An 18,728-nucleotide genomic window follows, 5' to 3' on the forward strand; every position below is an offset into this window, starting at 1 on the left:
TTTTGGTTTAACAATACATATTTTAATCAAACGTGAATGTTGTACAAAAATATCATATTTGCAGCATATACCTGCCTACATATAACACAGACAAATTTCATCAAGGAGTAAACATTTGAAAGCATGCTGTCCGGTTTAAGCCGTGTAACGTTTCTAACTGACGGTGTTAACATCAGTTTCATCATCACCCTCCTCCTCTTCCTCAGTGACATCTGTCTTTCTCTGGCTGGACACAAGAAAAGAGAAAAACCACACATTAAAGACGTGAGTGCAAGGCTTTGATAAAATAAGGGAATGACTATTTGAACAGACACGTATTGTTAGGCATATGACACCTAGATGGTGAAAAGCTGGTAATGTTTCAGTCAGACTGTCATAATCAATTGGAACCACTAGTAGAGCTTCAATTTGCAGTTTAACTCTGCTTATAGGCCTAACTTTACCGCGCTTCAGGATGCCCTGGGGGAGGATTTTGGGGACTTCGGGCTGTCCTGCTCTTTGACATTGGTCTACTTGACCATGCTGGCCCTCTTCATGGTCCTTTGTCGGTAAAATCACATTGTCGCAGTGACCACTGCTAGGAGAGTGACCAAGAGCACCAGCCATCACTGCAGTGGATATGTCTTAAGGGAGATGAGGTAGGACTTAGTTCGAATTTCGACTTTGTTTGTCAGGTTTTCGAGTGTTATGTGCTTAACTTTAGAGGTCTGTGACCTCGGGATATCTGAACTCTCAGCATTCTCTCACTATCACTCATTGCGTCAAGATCCATTGTGCCGTCAAACAAAGCAAGACGAGACTAGTGTCACCCGCAAAGGTTGCAATAGGTAAAAATGACAGGTAAGTGACAACGTATTAACAGATAGTCACATGATACATAACTTTACGACAAAGTGAGACTTCATGACGCATACTGGATATATATATGACCAACGCTACGGTTTATCTCCGTTTTTCAGTGAATGCATCAATAGCAATGTTATCATCCATAACATAGTTATAGCAATAGGAATAACATAGGAAAGTACAAAGGGAATCTGATCTTAAGTTGAACGTATGACATCAGCTCTTTGCAGCCACATTCACGTCAGTAGGACTAAGCGCAGACGTGGCATATGCTCAGGGCCCTGAATATGATCAAAATGTGCTGAATCTCAACTTCTCCACTAGATGTCGGGCTACACCACTTTTGTTTCTGGCATGTCTTGGTTCTTCACCTCATTTCACCTCTGTTTCACCAATTAGCTAGATATTTGAACTACAACTAATCAAACCAACTAAGAAGTGATGAAATGTAAACCTTTTTACCATTCATCAAATCATGACCAGTATTGTTTCTGTTACCCACATTATATTGCACAATACTTACATAAGGGCCAGTGTTCATGATTTAGTGACAGAGAAGTTGAGATGACGATGACAGTTTAGCTGTTCCGTTTGTATTACCACTCATTTCTCTTCAATTGAATTTTGAGTCTCACTGCCCACCACAAACAATGTATTTGTTTTCCTGAGTATACTGCATGTGTTACCAAACATAATTCACCTCAACAACCCTTACAATAGATCAAAACCTCATCCAAATGTCATTCAGGTTTCAGTTTAGTTTCCTGTGTTCAGACGCTGGGTTCCCTGACGGTTATCACAATCCTATTTTTCCAATAATCTTCATGAGAAAAGCCTCTTTGGAGAATCAATTGAAATGACGTAGGGGAGTTACTCTGGGGATGCTGTGAATTGCTAAACCTGATTGTCTGTGTTTTAATGGCCATGCTAAGGCTTTCCAGACCATTAGAGGAAGAAACCATTAGCCTCACAGGTCATTTAGCCTCCATTTTGTCAGCCCACTATGAGGCTGGTAGTGTCTGCTATGGGTTTGCCAAAGCTAACCCTGTTGACATGGAGAAAGTCCATTGATTGGTCTAGTAGTTAAGTGTGTGCATCCTAATTGCTCTAATGCACATGCACACACACACGTACACACACAGCATGCATACGCCAAACATGGAGGTACACTCACAAACATAGAGGTATGAATGCGTGTTTATTTGTCCTATACATACTGTACAGAAAGTGCCCATACAAGTGTGTAAACACTAACATTAATACTCTTTCTCCCTCCTTCATTTAGTTACTGAGTACAATTAATAATTATTTGGCATTTTAACCAAACTTAACTATTTTGAGAAGCTCAAATGGGCCATTACTTTTATAGATTTTTCAGATTTTCATTGGCTCACATCTATAGCTACCCTTCTCATCTTCCATCCAGCTTCAGGAGACTGAAAAGATTTGGCATGAGTCCTCAGATCCTCAAAAGGTTCTACAGCTGCACCATCGAGAGCATCCTGACTGGTTGCATCACTGCATGGTATGGCAACTGCTCGGCCTCCGACCGCAAGGCACTACAGAGGGTAGTGTGTACGGCTCAGTACATCACTGGGGCCAAGCTTCCTGCCATCCAGGACGTCTATACCAGGCGGTGTCAGAGAAAGGCCCTAGCAATTGTCAAAGACTCCAGCCACCCTTGTCATAGACTGTTCTCTCTGCTACCGCACGGCAAGCAGTATCGGAGCGCTAAGTCTAGGACCAAGAGGTTTCTAAACAGCTTCTACCCCCAAGCCATAAGACTCCTGAACATCTAATCAAATGGCTACACAGACTATTTGCATTGCCCCCCCCCCCCCCCCCTCTTTTACGCTGCTGCTACTCTCTGTTATTATCTAAGCATAGTCACTTTAAAAACTCTATCTACATGTACATATTACCTCAATTACCTCGACTAACCGGTGCCCCCGGTTATATAGTTAATATTGACTCTGTACCGGTACCCCCTGTATATAGTCTCGCTATTGTTATTTTACTGCTGCTCTTTAATTACTTGTTCCTTTTATTTCTTATTCTTATTCCTAATTTTTTTAACTGCATTGTTGGTTGAGGGCTTGTAAGTAAGCATTTCACTGTAAGGTCTACTACACCTGTTGTGTTCGGCGCATGTGACTAATAAAATGTGATTGGGTGTGATTTGATGCTCAGCAATTGGAGAGGAATTAATGACATGCTGAAGAGAAGTTTCTAATCTAGAGTAGTTCATCTCATAGGTTCAATCGGTATGGCTGGTTTGAATGGATAGCTCACATTGCTTCCTCTTCTATGTGCATAATGGGAATGTATGTTAGTGTTTAAAAATGTGAACATCATCAGCATAGCATCATGTCTCTCCTCGTGTTTTCCATTATCAACGTACAGAATGTCATTCACCTATTTGCCTCATAGCCTATGAGCAGCATAATGCAAATTCCTTATGCTTGCTGTTTAACCTATGGGCACAGTCTTATCACATTCCTCTCTCTCAACCAATGGGCATACATCTTGGGATGTGTTTATATGTCAAACTTACCCATGTTCTCGTACTTGCTGTGTCACAGCGAAAGTTACCGACAACCCTCCACCTCCCCACCATCACCAGCTAAAACCTGTCATTGGAACCTTTTAATCTCCGAGGGGGAGATTTCAATGCCAGCTGCCTCACATAGGGCTATCTGCCATCAAAGGATCAGGCTCTGAGGATCATCCCTCAGAGACGAGGCCATTCCCCAAACTATTTCAAGAGGTGTTTACACTTGCATTTTGTCTCTGTTGTTCATTCAGTTCAACCTTAATCTCAATTGAATTAACCAAATACAGGAAAAGGAGAACTTGGTACATTGCAAAAGTGACAAATGTCTAACCAACCTATTTTCAAACGTGCACTTACAGTATTTCAGATGCCAAAGCCTTTGTATATGTGCAAAAGTTAATTTTAAACAAATGGTTTTCTTTGTATGTCAGACTACGTCGTAAATTCAAATATTCCATTAGACACATGCAGATATTGTTATCAATATTGGTATTTTCAAAGTTTATGAACAAAAAACTACATACCTAGTCAAATGTATTGGAATCCCAATGAAGACAAAGGTTATTATTCTGGTTGAGACCCACCCAACAGACGCTTCGACTGGTCATGGGTGTCACTCACTTATTCCCCCCTTCCCCCCCATCCCCCAAGACTGCTATGCCATGATACCCCTTATCACTCCACACAATTGGCCAAAAGAAGGCGTTGGATCCACTGCTTGCTGGCACTTGATTACACACTCATAGGCTTTGTCTACTTGGTGTTACATTGATATTAATCCCTTTGTTTAAATAAATGCGCATGTATAAACATTGGTATTGCTGTTGAAAGATGAATAGTTCTTGATAGAGTGGTTTGGTATTTCAATGTGTTTTGAGAGCCCCGACAAACAACCATTTACATGTTGATAGTGGGAGCTAGTATTGATTTACTGCCACTGTGGAATGTTCCACAGCGAAGGCAAGTGCACTGTGTATGTCTTGGCTCCGGAATTGACGAGGAAACTTCCTTCTGTGTTTCGTTTTGGGGAAAAACCATTGTCAGTAGATAAGCAAAGACCACATTTGGTTTCCACTCAAGTGATGTCAGGGAAGTTTGAGAGAGTGTGAAAAAACACATTTGGGGTGATATATGTGTGCTTCAGCATATTATAGGATATAACTCCCATTCCCTTCAAAAAATTATAGCACTTTATTTTTGTGATTTCTTTAAACCTGTGAATATACGTAAGTACAACAATAATACAACATACTTTCTTAGTAAATGCCAGCTGAATAAATACCAGTGGAAACAATATTATAAAATACCAGGCCACCAATTCAAGTATTCAAGTATAAACCAGCCTAATGTACATCAAAATCATTATTAATGGCTAAATGAAAGGTATATAATTCTGACAAAGCCACATTATGATGTTTTGCTGACTCTATCCTTCACCTTAAAAACCCTCCATGATGTATGATTTTTGAGGGAAATATCCAAAACCTGAATGTGTTCCAGACAAGCAGTCACAGAATGGTATGAATAGAATCCATTCCAGACGCGTACCCATTTTCACATGGACATGCCTATATTTGGCCAACACGTCTACATGGGAAAAAAAAGATGGCGTCACATAGAACGGCTTAATGTAATATGCTGTTGTTGACCTCTAGGTACAAACTGTTCAGCTATTCCACAGACAATTGAAACATTTACCACAGAGCTGTAAGCTATGGAATAGGTCACCCTACCTGTAGCAATGTACCCCTGGATTGTTGAGATAATACAATGAAAACAAATGTGTAATACTGTGTAGTAATGCTGATTCCATGCTATGAGATATTTGTATCAGTACATGTAGATCATGAAAGGGTTATACCCACTCTATATAGGCATTTCACCTAGACCAGGTATCCTCAAACTGTATCCTATTTACGCGCAATGCCGTAAATATATATACACTACCGTTCAAAAGTTTGGGGTCACTTAGAAATGTCCTTGTTTTTGAAAGAAAAGCACATTATTTGTCCATTAAAATAACATAAAATTGATCAGACATACAGTGTAGACATTTAATGTTGTAAATGACCATTGTAGCTGAAAATGGCTGATTTTTTATGGAATATCTATGTAGGCGTACAGAGGCCCATTATCAGCAACCATCACTCCTGTGTTCCAATGGCACGTTGTGTTAGCTAATCCAAGTTTAGCATTTTAAAAGGCTTATTGATCATTAGAAAACCCTTTTGCAATTATGTTAGCACAGCTGAAACTATTGTTCTGATTAAAAAAGCAATAAAACAGACCTTCTTTAGACTAGTTGAGTATCTGGAGCATCAGCATTTGTGGGTTCGATTACAGGCTCAAAATGGCCAGAAACAAATAACTTTCTTCTGAAACTCGTCAGTCTATTCTTGTTCTGAGAAATTAAGGCTATTCCATGCGAGAAATTGCCAAGAAACTGAATATCCTGTACAACGCTGTGAACTACGCCCTTCACAGAACAGTGCAAACTGGCACTAACCAGAATAGAAAGAGGAGTGGAAGGCCCCGGTGCACAACTGAGCAAGGGGACAAGCATTTGCTGCCAGTTGAGGACTTGTGAGGCATCTGTCTCTCAAACTAGACACTCTAATGTACTTTTCCTCTTGCTCAGTTATGCACTGGGGCCTCCCACTCCTCTTTCTAGAGCGAGAACTAAGATGACTTTCGAGTAGTAAGACATGTATAGAAGCAACAGATACCATTAATAAGAAGGGGCTAGAGGCGTCTTATATGGTGAGCTACCGAGTGGCTAGGACAGGCAGGCCCCATACTATTGTGGAGGACTTAATTCTTCCTGCTGCCGCGGATATGGCTGGGACAATGCTAGGGGAAAAGGCCAAAAAAACTATGCAGACAATGTCTTCATCAAACAACACTGTTTCAACACGCATCAGTGATACGGCAGGAGATGTTTTGAAACAATTACTGCTTCGCATACAAGCCAGTGAATTATATGCATTACCGCTGGTTGAGTCAACAGACGTGGCGGCCTGGCACAGCTCCTGGTATATGTCCGTTACGTATATGGCGTGTCAGTTAAGGAAGAGATCCTCTTCTGCAAACCACTGGAAACCAGAACAACAGGAGAGGATATTTTTAAAGTACTGGACAGCTTTGTGACATCAGATGGACTTTGGTGGTCAAGATGTGTTTGTCTTTACTGATGGCGCAAAAGCCATGACAAGGAGACATAGTGGAGTGGTAATGCACGCGCAAGCAGTTGCTCCCGACGCCACCTGGGCACACTGCAGCATCCACCGAGAGGCTCTTGCTGCCAAGGGAATGCCTGACAGCTTGAAAGACGTTTTGGACACTGCAGTGAAAATAGTTAAAGCAATGCCCCTGAACTCTTGTGTATTTTCTGCACTGTGCAATGATATGGGCAGCGACCATGTAACGCTTTTACAACATACAGAAGTGCGCTGGTTATCAATGAGCAAAGTATTTACACGTTTTTTTAAATTGAGAGACGAGCTTAAAGTTTTCTTTGCTGACCATAATTTTCACTTGTCTGACCACTTGCATGATGAAGAGTTTCTCACACGACTGGCCTATCTGGGTGATGTTTTTTCTCACCTGAATGATCTGAATCTAGGATTACAGGGACTCTCCGCAACTATATTCAATGTGCGGGACAAAATTGAGTCTATGATTAAGAAGTTGAAGCTCTTCTCTTTCTGCATTAACAAGGACAACACACAGGTCTTTCCATCATTATATGATTTTTTTGTGTGCAAATGAACTCAATCTTACGGACAATGTAAAAGTTGATATAGCAAAGCACCTGAGTGAGTTGGGTGCGCAATTACGTAGGTACTTTCCCGAAACGGATGAAACAAACAACTGGATTCGTTATCCCTTTCATGCCCTGCCTTCAGTCCACTTACCGATATCTGAACAAGAGAGCCTCATTGAAATTGCAACAAGCGGTTCTGTGAAAATGTTATTTAATCAGAAGCCACTGCCAGATGTCTGGATTGGGATGGGCTCTGAGTGTCCTGCCTTGGCAAATCGTGCTGTTAAGACGCTGATGCCCTTTGCAACCATGTACCTATTTGAGAGTGGATTCTCAGCCCTCGCTAGCATGAAAACTAAATACAGGCACAGACTGTGTGGGAAATGATTTAAGACTTTCTCCAATACAACCCAACATTGCAGAGTTATGTGCATCCTTTTAAGCTCATCCTTCTCATTAACCTGTGGTGAGTTATTCACAATTTTCGATGTACAAATAAGATTTATATGTAAGATGGTTAAATAAAGAGCAAAATTATTGATTATTATTATATTATTATTTGTGCCCTGGTCCTATAAGAGCTCTTTGTCACTTCCCACAAGCCAGGTTATGACAAAAACTCACACTCATTCTTATGTTTAATAGATGATTTGTATAGTGTGTGTGTGTGTGTGGCAGGCTTACAATGATGGCAAAAACAACATTTGAGAGTGTGCTGACCCCGGTGCTAGAGGGGGTATGCAGCAGGAGGTTGAATGTTTGAAGGGGTATGGGACTATAAAAAGTTTGGGAACCACTGACCTAGACCGAAGAATAGGGACAACACACCCTGCAGCTGTGTTTTTCCCATTTTGTCGTATTTATATAAGACAGTCCATTAATATAGAGTGACTGTGTAATCCTGTAGAACTCTAATGATACAAACCCTCATCTCGAAAACCAGACCATAGGCAACAGTGAAGAGCATTTGAAAATTGTGGGAGGCAAAGTGGATATCTAAAGAGACTATTGTATCCCTGTATGATGATGGTTCCTAAACACCTCCCTCCATTGACTGCATGTTTATGGAAATTGCACAGAAATGCCATCCATTTTTTGCTATTCACAATATACGATAAAAGTCATTGGCTGTATAAATGAGATGCGTCTCACGTAAACCAGAGGAAAACATTGTGTTCCACAACACAAGATTGAGTCTTCGTCTGATCCTAGTGCCTACACGTCTAGTTCTCTAATGCCTATCTGCATGCTACCTCCCCCTCTGACGTCACCGGGCTCCGACTAGACTTGGACAGCAGTGTCACCTTTGACCTTTGCGTCCCCTTTGAGGTGGACGAATAGGACACCTGGTTCCCCGTGGTCGAGTTTCTCCCGTTGTCGCCGCGGCAACACAGCACCGTCCTGACCTTTTCCCTGAAGTCGTCAGAGACGTAGTAGAAGATGAAGGGGTCGATGCAGCTGTTCAACGTGCTAACAGCTAGGCTAACCATGTAGGGCACGTACAGGTCCTCCCCGTCATCCACCAGGTAGGAGTCGGAGTAGTGCAGGAGAAGGAGGACGTTGCTGGGTAGCAGGCAGCCAACGAACACTACCAGCACTAGCACAGTGACGCGCACAGCGTGGGCGTAGCGCTGGCCTCCCGCCACTAGGGTGCGTATCACGGAGCCGTAGCAGTAGAGGACGACCAGCAGGGGGAGCAGGAAGCAGAGAAAGAAGAGTGTAAGAAAGTAGGACAGGAAGTAGTTCTCATGCTCCTCCTCAGGCAACGCGTCGTGGCACGTGGTTATGCTCGGCTCGTCCAGCTTGTAGGACTGGCGGGAGACGAGGAGAGGCACCATGGCGGCCAGCACCACCACCCACACGCCCAGGCTCATGTAAAGGGAGGTGCGGTGGCTGCGGAGGGTTTTGGCACCGAACGGGTGCACCAATGCCACGTAGCGGTCGACGGCGATGAACGCCAGGCACAGCACCGAGCCGTACATGTTGCCGTAGAAGAGCGCCGTGACCACGCGGCAGAAGGGCTCGCCGAAGACCCAGTCGTTGCCCTGGAAGTGATAGACTATGCGGAAGGGGAGCACCATCAGTATCATGAGGTCGGTGGCGGTGAGGTTGATAAGGAGGATGGTGGATGGCATCTTCTTGGTACAGAACAGAAGGACCCACAGGGCCAGGAGGTTAGCCGGGAGGCCCACAGTGAAGGCTACCAGGTAGAGCATGGGCACGTAGAGCACGGTGGTGGGAGCCTGCACCTCCTGGATCTGCTTGTCTTTCAGGGTGGTGAAGTTGCAGTTGGACACCAGCTTGAAGGAGCGCAGCCCTGTCGAGGTAGAAACAGAAGAGATTTGATGATTTGTTAGAGGTTCTGCATGAAATTTATTTTCAGTATAAATGCATTCATATACTGATATTTTACCTAGCAAAAGCTGTGCATCCTAGTTAAGCATTCAGATAAAGCATACCCCTAACTTGAAATGTGTAGGTGACACAAACTTCAAATAACATCAATGTGTGATATACACAAAGGATGGAGATATGCCTGCATTTCTTAAGTTAGGATTCAGCCCAATGCGAAAAGCTTGCAGGAAAAGCTTACATCCGTAGTCGAAAAGACATGTTGGGTGAAAACTTGAGTTACGCGAGTGGATCTCAAGCTAGGATTCAGATCATTAAGAACAAAGTGATCTCATCAGCTTCAAAATAACCTATGGTCATGGGAGGGGTCTGGCAAGACCATTAAAGTGGTCTGTGGTACTGTATGTCCGAAGGTGTGTGAAGTTGCTGGATATTGGCGGGAACTGGAACACGCTGTCGTACACGTCGTTGTACACGTCGATCCAGAGTATCCCAAACATGGATGACATGTCAATGGATGAAATGTCTGGTGAGTAAGCAGGCCATTGAAGAGCTAGGGCATTTTCAGTTACCAGGAATTGTGTACACATCATTGCGACATTGTCTGCCATCTGTCCCGGAAGGACAGGAGAAGGAGGAGGAGGAGAAATTCTCACTAACAGGGATGTAAAGAAATTTGTGCATAAGCTTTTATGGAGAATGTCTGGGATCTTTTATTTCAGCTTATGAAACACTTTACATGTTGCCTTTATATTTTTGTTCAGTATATTTATCACATTTGAAATGCAGATAGATGAAGCTCATTTAGCTCCTACACACTTAGAAAAAAGGGTTCCACAAGTATAACGGCTGTCACCATAGTATAAATGTTTTGGGTTCCAGGTAGAACCCTTTTGGGTTCAAGGTAGAACCCTTTACACAGAGAGTTCTACATGGAACCCAAAAGAGTTCTATCTGGAACCAAAAATCACAGGGTTCTTCTATGGGGACAGCCAAAGAACCCTTGTTGGTTCTAGATAGCACCTTTTTTCTAAGAGGGTTACCTCTCTTTTTCAGCACTTTGCCTGTGCGTGTAGTGGCTCAGCGTTGTGAACACTCATTTTTTTCAATCACCAATGACATTTACATTCCAGTTTAGCCTGATGTTGTTTTAGCCATTACAGTTAAGTGGCAGGCTATAGTGACAGTTCCCAGAGAACTCAGGCTCATTTCAGCTAATAATTTAAATTATAGGAAATAGCTGGCCGGTATATGGCAATAATGTACATAAACTACCCTATAGAGAACACATTCCTACTCAGTAGATAAGAGGCAGTAGATTGGCTTGCATGCCGGTATATCTTCAAAATCACAGGAAAGATAAGCTTCCTCAACTGAAATGACCACATCCAAGCTACGTACATGAACACCTACCAAAATACAAATAATTCACGCACAAACACACACATTAAGCAAACCCATACGAAGGGTTTGCTTAATGAAAGTGACCTGAAGGAGTTTGGATCGAAAGAAGAAGAAGAAAAAGATGCACCAACTTACGGACGCCCATGCCAGTGCACTCTTCCGTGGTGGGAGAGGAGGAACAGCCATGGCGGAGAGCAGAGAGCGAGAGCAGCAATAGCAGAGTCCCGGCTGGAGCAAAGAGACTCATGGTGCTGCAGAGGATCCGTACTCTCTCACAGCGAAAGCTATAATTTATGGTTAGGAGCTACTTCCACAAGCAGAGAAAGCTGCCTCTCCCTTCCTTCCTTTCTCTGCTCCGTGTAACGCAGCCCCCCGTGTCCCAAGTCCTGTGATGTAATACAGTGAAGTCTGAAATTGTTATCTCCTTTGCCACAATATCACCCTTCAAATCACTGTATTCCTGACAAAGTTTGTCAAGAGTCTTCACTGTGTCTCAGATGAGTTCAGCAGCTTGACGTCAACAGACTACACCGGTCTCTTCTACACTGTACTCCTATGCTCAATTCTAATATGGTCCAGCTGTGTGTCTAGTTCTGCCTCTGGGGGAGGTGCATGTTTGGTGGTGGGGGCATGACATTGTCCATCTCATGCTGTGATTCATATGAGGAGAGAGCGGTGAGTTGATCTTCGCCACGCTTTGAGGAACAGGAAATATGGTAATTTCACCTCTGGGGCCATAGTAAGGCATGCATTATTCCAGACAGACATCCACTCACACCCAATGACCCTTTCTCGTAAGAGCACACACACACAAACACACACATACAACCACACACACACACTTCCTAAGTAAGTGTCATTGTGCTCAAGAGTTCCATGTTCTGACATTCATTGAAAATATCCTGTCCTAACAACAGCCGTATGTTCCCAATCCACCTCTCCCTTGCAGCAATCTTTGTTGTCCATACTGGACTCAATCGTGCATCCTCAGATGCCATTTAAAACACAACCCACAAAAAATTTCAGGTCTTTACGCCAGAGGATATACATTCCTGCCGTTCTTAGGAGGACAAGCTGTTGTCAAATAAGCTTCAATAATCCTACACTGGGCAGAGAGGTTGTGCTTTCCACCCAAATACTCTCTTGTATAAATATCCAACCATTCCTTTTATATGAGACCTCTATTTTTCACGTAGCTTGGTTTATCTGCTCCTCCTGTCTTGGCAGTCTGTCCTTCCGCACACGTATACCAAGCAACCCTACTCGGACACACACAAATAAACATTACAAACACACAGTCTATCAAGCTGGATAAGCACATGTCCTGTGTCCCCAGTATGGTAACTGTGAGGAGAGAGGTAGAGGCCTGCATGAGGAGCAGACACTTCCGTCAGAGAAGAACAGGGGCATATCAAGGCAACGGCCTTGAAAGGACTAATAGCAAAGTCAAATAGGGTCTGCAACACATAAGCATTACAGTCCTTGTCCCTTCTAGCACAGGGCAAGTGGATTAAGAAGGACTTCAACTTCTGTGTCCACAGTGCTTAGCGAATGTTATGCTGATGTGTTTTCATGTGAATTGCTGACATCTCACAGGAAACGATAGGATCTTAGCTGACGGAAAAGAGGGATCACGGATGTAGGGGAAGTGTGTGTGTGTGTGCCACGCTGGTGTTTATATATTCAGCCTCAACAGGCTATTACTGATAATGTGTTTCTGTAATTGTCTTATTGCATCTGGCAAAGTGTTACCAAACACATTTACTCAAAGAACTTTGCAAAACTACGGTGAAATCTCTCTTCTTTTTTTTATGTGACCACATTTTCAAAAAACTCCAATTAAGATTCAAAGATTGTTGTAATTGGCTTCAGTGAGTATAGGCCTTTACACATCACACTTCACCTCAATATAAAATACTAGGCTCCCGTAAATTGTATTTTATGAGTGAGTCGCGTTCTCAATAAGCCTACTGTTGATATGGCTTATAGGACAGAACATTTTGAATAGCCTATGTTTGGAGGAGTGTATCTTTGGCAGGTAGCCTAGCAGTTAAGAGCATTGGTTCATTAACCCGAAAGGTTGCTGGTTTGAATCCCTGAGCCGACTAAGTGAAAAATATCTAGGTGTGCCCTTGAGCAAGGCACTTAACCCTAATTGCTCCTGGATAAGAGCGTCTGCTAAATGACTCAAGTATAATTGTAATTGGACAATAGGCGCTCTTTGGAAATGGGGATGAATAAAAGCCGAATGGAGAAATGCAGGGAGGACCATGTGAATTGTGAATCATGCAAAAGCCTCACAAGTAGACCATTTAGAAACCTTTTATGGATAGGCTACTTATGCATGGCCAGGATAAAAAAGACACCAGATGCATTACTGTGGAACCAGCTTTTGTCATAGTAAGGTAAGGGTTTATTAATTAATCAAACAAGAAAACAAGAAGTTGCTAGAGGAAACTAACTTAAATGTTTCAAAATAGGAGTGTCACCAGATTATCTTATCTTTCCTACCATGATGAGCATATAGCCTACATAGAGTTTTTTTTATGTACATCCAAAATAATAACAGGAACTGGCTAAAATAACGTCATAGCCTACGTAGATAAAAAGGGGATGTCCACTCACTGTTTTGCTGCTGACAAACTTTTAAATAAAGCTTTGTTGATTAACATCTATTTTAAAGCGGTATCATGAGCCAAACCCGATAGTCTTGACTACTTGGTGAAACGCATTGGGCATGATAAAAAAACTGTCTTCATTGAGAGGAGGGGAGGCTATGCTTGGTTATTAATCAAATCAAACAAAAAGGACATGAACAAAAACAACATACCTAGTCAAATGTATTGTAATGAAGACTAAGGTTATTATTCTGGTTTAAACCCACCCAACTTACGACTGGTCAAGAGTGTCACTCATTTATTACCCCTGCGTTGTTTGCGCTATAACCTGTTCATTAATGTGCCCTGCGACCATTATGTATAGACCTCAATGCAGAGACAATAAGAAGACAGTGGCAGAATAAATTCAAAACACACATTTGTTTTATCACAAAACCGGATAGCAACCGCTGTCCGGTGAAGTCTACAATGCATATGCATGTAACAGACAGTTACATGACCTACAGAATTGTCAAGCCAGTTGTTACCGACATTTTCGGACCATTAAAGACCCACAGAGAGTTACCGCAAGTCGCAAAGAAAACAGGAGCTGCCTCCACTATTCCAGCCCCATTTCACCAACAACATCAAATCACCTCTGCTTAGTCTAATACAGTGACAACTAAAAGATACCAAAAACAATTTAGTCCAATCAACAGCTAAATATTTTGTGGCTGTCCATGGTTCTGATTTCTGTGTGTGTGCGTGTCTGCGTGTGTGTGTGTGTGTGTGTGTGTGTGTGCAAGAAGAAAAACATGTTGACTCACCCTACTTGTAGAAAAAGCCAATGCCATCTTCCTCTCTTTCATTTTGACGAAATCGTCTATCACTCTATCATACAATACACGCTTTTATTTTTTGTTGTCCTAGGGTATCTGGCTAAAATGCTTGTTTGCTAGCCTAACTTCCATTCATGGAAAATGTTAGCTACGTAACATTAGCCTTCTACATCTAGGTAGATATTGAACTTCCATCCGCTCAGGCCAGGGGCACAACAATGTATGAATTAATGGTTGGATCAGAATCGCCATTATAATCATTGGCCAGTACGGAGAATTAAGTAAAACCACAAGTCCAAATCCCTATCTCCATCCATGGCTAATTTTGGAAAGGGCCAATTTTAGCTATCTAGCTAGCCAACGGAGGGCAACAACACAATGAGATGCAATAATTCAAGTTGTATGCTCTCAATGGGATTTAATAGGAGTTACCACTAACTGTACATTTCGACCAGAAGTGGACTGCCGCTTGACAACTCTTCACTCCAAAAGATTGGCCGCTTCGTGGGTGTGGGCGTGAACCTATTCAAGTAAGTAAGTAAATACATTTTGAAAATGTAAACAAAATATATATATTATTAGCTAGCTACAGCAGGCCACTGTGTGTAGGCTAATGAACTGCTTGTTAGCTAGCTAGCCAACTGTACATACTATAGCTAAGTGAAATATCATCTAGTTAACTTCATATTAGCTTGTTATCTTGATATAGGCTTATTCGTCATTGGAAATTCAAAATGCATGCTCCAAATGCATTTGTAGATAACAGCAATGGAAGAGGGTGAAATAGTTTTCTGCTCCAGCTGTCAGAAATTGAGTAAGTGTACTATTTAGATAGGGCAGGTTGTATGATGACGTTATGAAAATATTCTCCAGTTATATTCCCTAGAGAGGAAAACTAAGAAGATAGTCAGATATATAATAGTCAGGGCTGTCTAAATATAATAAAATTAAGCCTGTTTCTTTGTGATGCCTGTCCTCAGATATGGAGAGCTGCGGAAGCTTGTCTGCCAATGAAGAGGTCCAAGTGAATGTCCCAAAAGACTGCTAACACATCCTTGTATTCCATGGGTTGTATGTGTACTTATGTTAGCAAATGTTGTATACAACAATACAGTTAAAAGTCACACACAATGTAGGCTACAAATGTAGTATAACTGTAACAGGCCAATCCTTCTCCTGGAGATGTGCTGGGTGTGCAGGCTTCTGTTCCAGCCCAGCACTAACACACCTGATTCAACTTATCAAACCCAATGAGTTGATAATAATGTGTATTATTGCTGGGCTGGAATAGAAGTCTGCTCACCCAGTATATCAGGGAGTGGAGCAAGGTTGGCCACCTGTTGAACGAGGGAGAGATTGGTTTGTTGTTTTGGAATGTTTGTTGTTTTGAAAGTGTAGTGAAAAGTTTCTTAGTAGCTAGCTAACTTTTTAGTTTGGATCCCGCAACGCAGTTGGCATCAGTTGCTGGGACTGCTACTCTCCGTCCAGATATCCTGCCGACCAAGGCCAAGTCTGAGGAGCTATTTGGCGTAGCAGCTAGCCTAGCTAGCTGCCTATCAAGCTAGCAGGGTTTTCTTGAGGGCTTGAACGTATTCCGCGACCCGGTTAGCCATTGTGGCTGGGACCGCGGATTGTCCCAGGTTTGTGGCTGTCTAGATTCCTGATGTTTGTTGTTGTTTTCAATCTTCCCTGTGACCTGTCCTGTCTGGAACTGCGAGGAGTAACAGCGTAACCTACATTGCTAGCTACCATGACAAAGACCAAAGCCGGCGGGAGTACTGTTGAGGACAGTGGTGTCTCTCTATCACAGGGGAAGGGTCTTTCAAACGAACAAAAATAGTTCTATAAGCAGTTGTTACAACAAGAAAATAGCTTGAAGTGACTCTATAGCCACTCCTATCTGTCATATCTTTAATCTGAGACTAGAGGAAAGTCTTTGTCCTCAGGCCTGGAGGGAAGCCAAAGCTGCTACCCAAGAGTGGTAAAGCGGCCTTTACTGGTTCTAGCAGCAGACCCATCAGCTTACTTCTAGCTCTTAGCAAACCCCCAAAAATGTGTTTGACCAAATATATTGCTATTTCTCTTTAAACAAATTAACAACATACTTTCAGCATGCTTATAGAGAAGGGCACTCAACATGTACTGCACTGCCACAAATGACTGATGATTGGTTGAAAGAAATTCATAAAAAGAAGATTGTGGGAGCTGTACTGTTAGATTTCAGTGCAGCCTTTGAAAATTATTGACCATAGCCTGTTGTGTTATGGCTTTTCAACATCTGCCATATTTTGGATTCAGAGCTATCTATCTAATAGAACTCAAAGGGTTTTCTTTAATAGAAGCTTATCTAATGTCAAACATGAAAAGTGTGGTGTACCTCAGGGCAGCTCTCTAGGCCCTCTACTCTTATATTTTTACCAATGACCTGCCACTGGCAATGAACAAGGCATGTGTGTCCATGTATGCTGATGATTTAACCATATACACATCCACAACCACAGCAAATTAATTCACTGAAACCCTTAACAACAAGTTGCTGTCTGTTTTGGAATGGGTTGCCAGTAATAAATTGGTCCTGAACATCTCTAAAACTAAGAGCATTGTATTTGCTACAAAAGTTCAAGACCTCAGCTGAATCTGGTAATGAATGGTGTGGCTGTTGGACAAGCTGAGGAGACTAAATTACTTGGTTTTACCTTAGATTGTAAACTGGCATGGGCAAAACATGTACACTACCAGTCAAAGGTTTAAGAACACATACTCATTCATGGGTTTTTCTTTATTTTTTACTATTGTCTACATTGTAGAATAATAGTGAAAACTATGAAATGACACCTATGGAATCATGTAGTAACCAAAAAAGTGTTAAAACAAATCAAATCAATTCAAATAGCCACCCTTGATGTCAGCTTTGCACACTCTTGACATTCTCTCAACCAGATTAATGAGGTAGTCACCTGGAATGCATTTCAATTAACAGGTGTACCTTCTTACAAGTTAATTTGTGGAATTTCTTTCCTTCTTAATGCACAACACAATCAGTTGTATTGTGACAGGGTATGGGGGTATACAGAAGATAGCCCTATTTGGTAAAAGATCAAGTCCATATTATGGCAAGAACAGCTCAAATAAGCAAAGAGAAACAACAGTCCATCATAAGACATGAAGGTCAGTCTAGTGCAGTTTAACCTCGTTCAGCTAGGGGGCACTATTTTTATGTTTGGTAAACTGACTATTTCTCAGGCCCAGATGCTAGAATATGCATATAATTGACAGATTAGGATAGAAAACACTCTAGAGTTTTCAAAACTGCCCAAATATTGTCTGTGAGTATAACAGAACTGATTTTGCCGGCGAAAACCTGAGGAAATCCAACCCGGAAGTGCCTTTTATTTGGAAAAATCCCTGTTCCATTGCTTGCCCATCCTCCATTTAAAGGGGTATCAACCAGATTCCTTTTCCAATGGCTTCCTCAGGCTGTGACCAGGCTTTAGACATAGTTTCAAGCTTTTATTTAGAAAAATGAGCGAGATTTATCAAAACGCGTCAGGTGGCCTTTGATTAGTTCATGCGCCCGAGAGTTGTAGCTGGACATTTTCTTTCTCTGTAGTATTGAATAGTTTACCGTCCGGTTGAAATATTATCGATTATGTATGTTAAAAACAACCTGAGGATTGATTATAAAAAACGTTTGACATGTTTCTACGAACATTACGGATACTTTTTGGAATTTTCGTCTGCCCTTCAGGACCGGAACGAGCCTATGGTTTTCTGAACATAACGCGCAAACCAAATGGCGGTTATTGGTTATAAAAATAATCTTTATCGAACAAAAATAACATTTATTGTGTAACTGGGAGTCTCGTGAGTGCAAACATCCGAAGATCATCAAAGGTAAGCGATTAATTGTATTGCTTTTCTGACTTTCGTGACCAAGCTAATTTGCGGCTAGCTATTCTTACTGTTTTGTCTAGTGATTGATAAACTCACAAACGCTTGGATTGCTTTCGCTGTAAAGCATATTTTCAAAATCTGACACGATAGGTGGATTAACAACAAGCTAAGCTGTGTTTTGGTATATTTTACTTGTGATTTCATGATTATAAATATGTGTAGTATTTTCTTTGAATTTGGCGCTCTGCAATTCAGCGGTTGTTTACAAAAATGATCCCGCTAAAGGGATCCCTGCGTCAAGAAGTTAAAAGACACTTTAAGACATGAAGTTTCTTCTAGTGCAGTTGCAAAAACCATCAAGCGCTATGATGAAACTGGCTCTCATGAGGACCGCCACAGGAATGGAAGACCCAGAGTTACCCCTGCAGCAGAGGATAAGTTCATTAGAGTTAACAGCCTCAGAAATTGCAGCCAAAATA

The 18,728-nt window shown here is 41.9% G+C and overlaps 1 protein-coding gene across 2 annotated transcripts; it reads right to left on the reverse strand.

Annotated features, from left to right (window-relative positions):
* On the reverse strand, positions 1-11,461 carry LOC139581162 (proteinase-activated receptor 4). Of its 2 annotated transcripts, XM_071410640.1 has the most exons (3): positions 11,055-11,461; positions 8,468-9,480; positions 1-226 (listed from the first exon to the last, which is right to left on the reverse strand). In XM_071410640.1, the coding sequence occupies exons 1-3, from the start codon at positions 11,164-11,166 to the stop codon at positions 203-205; spliced, it is 1,149 nt and encodes a 382-aa protein (XP_071266741.1). In that variant the 5' UTR covers positions 11,167-11,461; the 3' UTR covers positions 1-202. The 2 variants fall into 2 exon arrangements, with proteins under 2 accessions (XP_071266741.1, XP_071266740.1); XM_071410639.1 differs by lacking the exon at positions 1-226 and having other exon boundaries at positions 8,000-9,480; positions 11,055-11,304.
* Positions 11,462-18,728: the final 7,267 nt, after the last annotated feature.

Source organism: Salvelinus alpinus, chromosome 7 (genome assembly GCF_045679555.1).
Source record: "Salvelinus alpinus chromosome 7, SLU_Salpinus.1, whole genome shotgun sequence".
NCBI classification, from domain to species: Eukaryota; Metazoa; Chordata; class Actinopteri; order Salmoniformes; family Salmonidae; genus Salvelinus; species Salvelinus alpinus.